Below are 6,727 nucleotides of genomic sequence, written 5' to 3'. Positions count from 1 at the left end.
ACCATTTAGAGATTGTATTTTTATGCGATTAGGTTTGACAAGGCGAGAATCTGGGGAAGACGTTCCCCCACGACGTGGCTTGGGTATTGACAAGCCAATTGGACTGAAAAGTGGGGCAAAAGTGGGGTAAAAGCGGAGCAAAACAGGGCAAAAGCATGGATCGCCGCGGAGACTCAGAAAGTGACACTGAATACCACACCTTCTTTACGTATAAACTTCTTACGTCCAATCAGTGTGGTACGAAACATAATTGATAGGCCTAAATAAAATTTAGTGTACATTGCATTCGAGAATGTTTTGAAAATTTCAAGGTTTGACATACGAAAGGTGGAAGACTTTGGGTTTTAAAGCTTTTGTCTTTGGACAATAGTTTTCTAAATTTGAGATATAATTTTAAAAGTGTCCAAAATTTACTATTTTTTTGTATGTAATTATATTACCCTATACTTTTTACTATTTCCCCACAAAAATCAAACATTTGGGTAATCAGACTCGTGTTCATTCTAAGTTATCTTGAGCCATAAATGCAAACTTCCTCAGATAAAAATACATGTTCTATACTTAAGTTTTGGTTTTGCTTCATCACTCATAAGATAACTGGAGTCTGAAATTTCTTGTCCAAACTCAAATAAGTTTGATTGATCTAAAACTCATTACTTTATTATTATTATGTAGAGCTGAATCTCAAAGTAGACCCAAAGTGTATCAAATCTCGCGTTCACTTTAGTTTGATCCCTCAAGTTTAAGAGAGTCATACTATGGTAGAAAAAAACGAATATTGTTTGTTACCTGGCTGTACCTTCACAAAAAGCACACAGGCATGTTTGATTTTCTTCCGATTTGTCCATGCATTCCGTGCTACTGGGTTGAAAGTTAACGTTTATTATACATGCTATAGACGTTCAATAATAATTCATTTTGATAGCCCCAGGATTGCGTTTTATGACAAATAATGGCTAAACGTACCTCATCAGACAATCTCGTAGTACATGTAGTATAGAAACTTGCTACATATATTTCGGTGGTTTTTTAGCTGTTCAACTAGAGCCATGAGAGCGATTTGAAGAGCCCCAATAGCAACTCTTACCCCCGAGATCCCTACATAGTTCTTATCACTGTTCTCTACCCTGGGGACCATTCTTTTGAGATCCACACACCTCCACTACAATCAGCTTTCCCTCTTGGTAAAAAAACTTTTATTTTATTAATAATTGTTAGATTCCTTTTTTATGGCCATAATAGACATTTAGTACTTGTAATAGGTGAAACGATATTTTTTCAGAAGCAGTGGACTTACCTAAACCTCTTTGGATTTTATTAAACATAAACTGCATTCTTGAAACTTGTAGATCTAATCTTTGATATGTTTTAATAGAGACATAGAAGAATATATGACCGGCTTTGTCAGATTAGAGCAGATTTTTAAGCTATGGAAAACATAGCCGATGTTTGATGTCTTGCAGCTTTTTATAATTTTTTTAATCTCCAGAATCATTTGAATCAGGACATCTATGAATAGTCCTACCTTGTATTAGGTTCTCAGGATATAGCTTAGCCAAAGGATTTCAATAAACTATAAACCAATCAGAGGATAAATTTCAAAGGTTTAATCAAACAAAACTCGTGGGCGTCAAATCCTTCGATTTATTAACCTATCGTTTTTACATACAATGTGATCCACATATTTACATAAGTACAACATCAGTGTGGGTAGAAAATAATAGACATTAGGAATAACCTGTAATTTGTACACTATCCCATCGAGATTATAAAAATGTGATATTTGAATTTACAATAAGGATGAGTTTCTCTACAACATGTAAAAATTAATTGAGCCACTCAACAAGTTTTGTACACATTAATTATATCAACGCCCCAAAATTTCATAAAGGTTTAAGAGTATGTTTAATATTTCTGTTGCAGCATCGACCAAACAAAATTGATATAAAATAAATAAATTTGTAAAAAGGTCTTTCAGCTCAGGAAATGTTTAGTAAGTTTCAACTTTTCATTCTTTATAACATAAGTAACTTAAAGATTTAGCTATTTATTGGCCTCTAAAATCTGGCAAACTTAAGGCTGACAACATCTTAAGATTTCAAATGTTCATATCGAAACATGATGGAATCCTACCATACCCTTGTAAAATGTACTGTTTCTTAAAACAAGTTGGGAAATAATATCACTTTTGATGCAGATTCAAAGTTCTCTTTGTAACTATACTTGGTTTGATTTTCTCCTTAAACATCTCTAGTAAGTCTTTACGATGTTTCCTTGAAGTACACAACCACTAGTACGGTCGCCACACATCGGAACTTCTTGAAGTACTCTTGGGTTCTGGAGCCGAAGAGGGTGGAGGGGAAGGACTTTTGATCCTGACAGGACTTGGAGAGCTTGGCGGGGACTTTCTGGAGTCCGAAGAGGCTTCCTCGGGGGGCGGGTTCCTAAATTGCAGGTGGTTGTATGGGTGATGAGGATACAGCTGAGAGTACAGCCACTGGGAAGGTTGCAACAGCGGGGCGTTGAGGAAGAGGCTGAAGAAGGCGGGGTTGGGGTGGAACGGCAAGGGAGGACTTGTGGGGTACACGGGGGATACACTCCGTGGGGGCTCCGCAGATCCTGATGACGTAGAGGACACAGGAGCCTCAGGTGGTCTAGGAGGCTCCGAGGGAGACCTGGACCTCTTCCTTCTCCTAGCTGGGGAGGTATCTGAGGGAGGTGTCCGTCGTTCAGGGGTGACATTCACACTGATGGGTCCTAGGGGCTCCGGACCTGGTGACCGGACGAGCTCTGTCACTGAAAATGAGAAAAAAATAATTAGTGGGATGTTAAAATAACAATTAGATTTACCTATATGTAAAATCTCTTACCTATCAATTTAAAAGTATGAAAATAAACTTTAAGTGTTTAATTTGCAGACGTTTATTTGGATGTGGTGATGAATAACGTATTTGTGTCTTCGATTAATTGCACTGTGTGATTGGACCATGGGTTCCTTTAGTATTTGTGTCTTTGATTAATTGCACTGAGTGATTGGACCACGGGTTCCTCTAGTATTTGTGTCTTCGAGGAATTGCACTGTGTGATTGGACCACGAGTTCCTCTAGTATTTGTGTCTTCGAGGAATTGCACTGTGTGATTGGACCACGGGTTCCTCTAGTATTTGTGTCTTCGAGGAATTGCACTGTGTGATTGGACCACGGGTTCCTTTAGGCGTTTGGATACCAAATAACGTCTTGCAACAAATATCAAGATTTTTGAATTTGTTTATAAGTAATAATATAAGTTATATGATATTATGTTGCGGTTTCTTACTATGTGTAATCTAAAAGTACACTAACTACTTTATTTTTGCTCAGTTACCTCTCGCTGATGGGTGTAACGACAGCTCAGCAGTGTGATTGGATCACGGGTGGCTTTAGTATTTGTGTCTTCGAGGAATTGCACTGTGTGATTGGACCATGGGTTCCTTTAGTATTTGTGTCTTTGATTAATTGCACTGAGTGATTGGACCACGGGTTCCTATAGTATTTGTGTCTTCGAGGAATTGCACTGTGTGATTGGACGACGGGTTCCTCTAGTATTTGTGTCTTCGAGGAATTGCACACTGTGATTGGACCACGGGTTCCTTAAGTATTTGTGTTTTCGAGGAATTGCACTGTGTGATTGGACCACGGGTTCCTTTAGGCGTTTGGATACCACATAACGTCTTGCAACAAATATCAAGATTTTTGTATTTGTTTATAAGTAATAATATAAGTTATATGATATTATGTTGCGGTTTCTTACTATGTGTAATCTAAAAGTACACTAACTACTTTATGTTTGCTCAGTTACCTCTCGCTGATGGGTGTAACGACTGCTCGGCAGCGGCGGCGGAGAGCGCCAACATCCTGGGAAAGTGAGGGGGGTGCAGGCCAGGGGGGGCTGCGCAGTGAGGGGGCAGGTACGGGGGTGGGTAAGCCCCTAGACCTCTGGTAAACGCACTGCCCCACGGGCCTTCCCCAGCACCCATGCTCAGGTGATGCGCCATCCCTGTAAAAGTGGGCAAACCATGAAAAATTTGGAGTTAAATACAAATAATACATATTCAAAACAGGTTTAAATTAGTGAAATATTAAAAATAGGTAATTGTCCAAGATGAGACATGTATAAGAGAAAGGTGTTTTTCTAACACTCTTTGTTCGGAAATTTCGATGTTTTGGCAACCAATAAGCGTGGAGTAAAGATGTAATACAGCAAATCGCTTTTTGTTTGAGAATAAGAAAAGTGATTTTGAATAGTGTTGAACATTTTATAAGAAAAATACTTTTAAGGTTCATAATATGAACTATTTATTTTATGTTTTATCGAACGTTTACAGTTTGAGACTTCGTTGTAACTGAGAAAGGCTTTTAGTGCTGTTAATCTGACACTAATTCTGCACGCGATCTGGAGTGTGTTGCCATTAGTTAGGGCGTAAAGAAGCAAATCCGATCTCAATATCTACTTTGCCGATCTTAACAGTATTAAGTAGAAACTTCTGTAACATAAATTAGAAAACACGCCATCTTCTTACCATCAAGATCATTATCATAAGTGTCTTGGTGGTTAAAACTTAATAAGGCTAAGTTATTTTAAATTTTAAGTAAACTTATAAAATTAGAACAAGACGTTATATTTAAGACAATTAAAGACAATTTATTTGTAATTCTCATTTTTCTGCTAAAGTGACAAAGAAATATACGTAACAATGTGCTTGTAAAAAAGTGTTCATCTAAAAGGTATCTGTAGTTATTTGTGTGGTACCAGTGTAATTAATAAAATCAAGTATACCAATGTAAAGAATTGAAAATGTTACATAGCAAAGATAAAAACATACAAAAATAGTCCATCTCTGAGTTTAACGACACATTGTTATCTCTTATACTTTAATTATACAAATTATTCTTTTATTGAGGAGTAGTCAAAATTGTTCAGTTTTTTTTCCAAATTATTCTAAAGAATGGCCAGTTTGATAAAGATCTACAACACTATACTCTGTAAATACATACTCACAGTAGACATCGCGTTAATTCTAAGACGTTAAATCTACGATTGGGCTTCATAACAGTTTTAAAACATTTTGTTCATGTTTACCATATACATTTTACAGTATAGGTGTGCATATATCGGATTGTGTTGGAAAATGTATATTATTGTTACACATTTAAGTAGTTTCATTGCTACATTTTGTGCTTTGATCATCAAAAGAAGTAAAACAATATACAAATATTTTTCCAAAAGTACTAATCTATATATTAATAGGCAAGCATGTTTCTTTAAAACCTTTTTTCTCAGCTCGTGTGCATCGCAGGGAAAATCTACGCATACTGTTAGAAAGATATTTGCCTGTAGATGTGCAGAATCCCTTTATAAATTAAAATAGGCTAAAAAATAAGCACAAAAAACGAATTTGAAAACTTCAAAAAATTAACATGGACCAACTGGGTTGCCATGATGGTGACGAAATAAAAACAAAATGTAAACAGAAAATCAAAACAATTGGAGGAAATCCCAATCACATGTTTTATTTACAGTGTGGGGAGAAAATATAGTAGTCTGTACATTAATTATTTTTGGTCGAGTTTCGACCACAGGACGACCACTAGTATAAAATTAATACTCATCATGAATTAACCTTATGTACTAAATGTCACATTGCTAAACTCCATGAACTTCCCGTTACGGGTCCATGCTAACCCTTCTACGGGTCATCGCAGAGTTAATGCCCACGGTCGTCTTAGACACAGGAAGGGTTGTAAAGGTCGGGAATATGATATTTTGACAAAGAAGGGATGTTAAGGTCGTAAGTCGACGCAAATGTCGCAACCCTACCAGTGAATCCCTCCTGTTCTGTCTCTCAGTTCGACAAATCCTGAGACAGGTGTGACACAACATTTAGAATTTTAGGTTGTAGGTATGAATCGATGACATATAGGTGGATTTTAGTGAAGGTAGGGTTTCGAATCAGCACATTAAGACATTATTAGATGGGTAAAAGTAATTTTCTTTGGCACAATTTAAACCCAGACCCAGAGCAAGGAAACCTTTAATCGCATACCAATCGTCTCTTCTCTATCAATAGTCCAAAAATAGTCAAAAAAATAGTCCATCTCTGAGTTTAACGACACATTGTTATCTCTTATACTGTGCTGGCCAGTCTTTACAGTTTTAACCAGTGTTATCACTTTTTATTCAATTTAATCATTTGATCATCATGACTAGTTTTGATTTATTGGGATTTTGACAGTGTTTTCAAGAATCTTTTGACATACCACAATTAATACATTGATGATGTGGTTACATACAATAACCTGACTAAGTTCTAAGGAACGAAACTAGTTGTCATACCAGCAACTGTGGTTGGATATGGTAATCCTTTTATTTTGTCAACAATATATTCCAACCAAGGGCCAAAATGAAGAACGCTCCTAACAAACTAATGATAATAATTTAATAAAAAAATTAATAACCTGAAAGCACAAAAGATTACGTCAAATAACACTTATAATAATATGCTAATGGGGTGTGATGATGATTGGAATGTCCAATCGAAATCGATACTGACTTGTGAGTCAACAGTATAAGTCTAAATATATTATTACAAGTGTTATTTGCCGTATGTTTGTCCTTTCAGGTAATTTAATAACACGTACGATGCCGATAAAGAAGTTATTTAAAAATTAATACAATAAGTTTATTCACT

The 6,727-nt window shown here is 36.3% G+C and overlaps 1 protein-coding gene across 2 annotated transcripts in view; it reads right to left on the bottom strand.

The window, feature by feature from the left end:
* Window positions 1-1,635: 1,635 nt before the first annotated feature.
* The window catches only part of LOC128988728 (segmentation protein Runt-like), an 83,700-nt gene continuing 78,608 nt past the window's right edge, over window positions 1,636-6,727 (bottom strand). For both annotated transcript variants that reach the window (XM_054410319.1, XM_054410320.1), the window contains exons 4-5: window positions 3,838-4,035; window positions 1,636-2,796 (exon numbers count right to left, since the gene is read on the bottom strand). In XM_054410319.1, coding sequence (XP_054266294.1) covers window positions 2,291-2,796; window positions 3,838-4,035 — 704 coding nt within the window. In that variant the 3' untranslated portion in view covers window positions 1,636-2,290. The remainder of the gene's footprint in view (window positions 2,797-3,837; window positions 4,036-6,727) is intronic.

The sequence above is a fragment of the Macrosteles quadrilineatus genome, unplaced genomic scaffold (assembly GCF_028750875.1).
Source record: "Macrosteles quadrilineatus isolate MER2022 unplaced genomic scaffold, UCM_ALF_1.0 Scaffold_3__2_contigs__length_128488019, whole genome shotgun sequence".
Classification (NCBI taxonomy): domain Eukaryota; kingdom Metazoa; phylum Arthropoda; class Insecta; order Hemiptera; family Cicadellidae; genus Macrosteles; species Macrosteles quadrilineatus.
The sequence above is the reverse complement of the archived record's forward strand: the minus strand, read 5'-3'. Positions and strand labels throughout refer to the sequence as shown.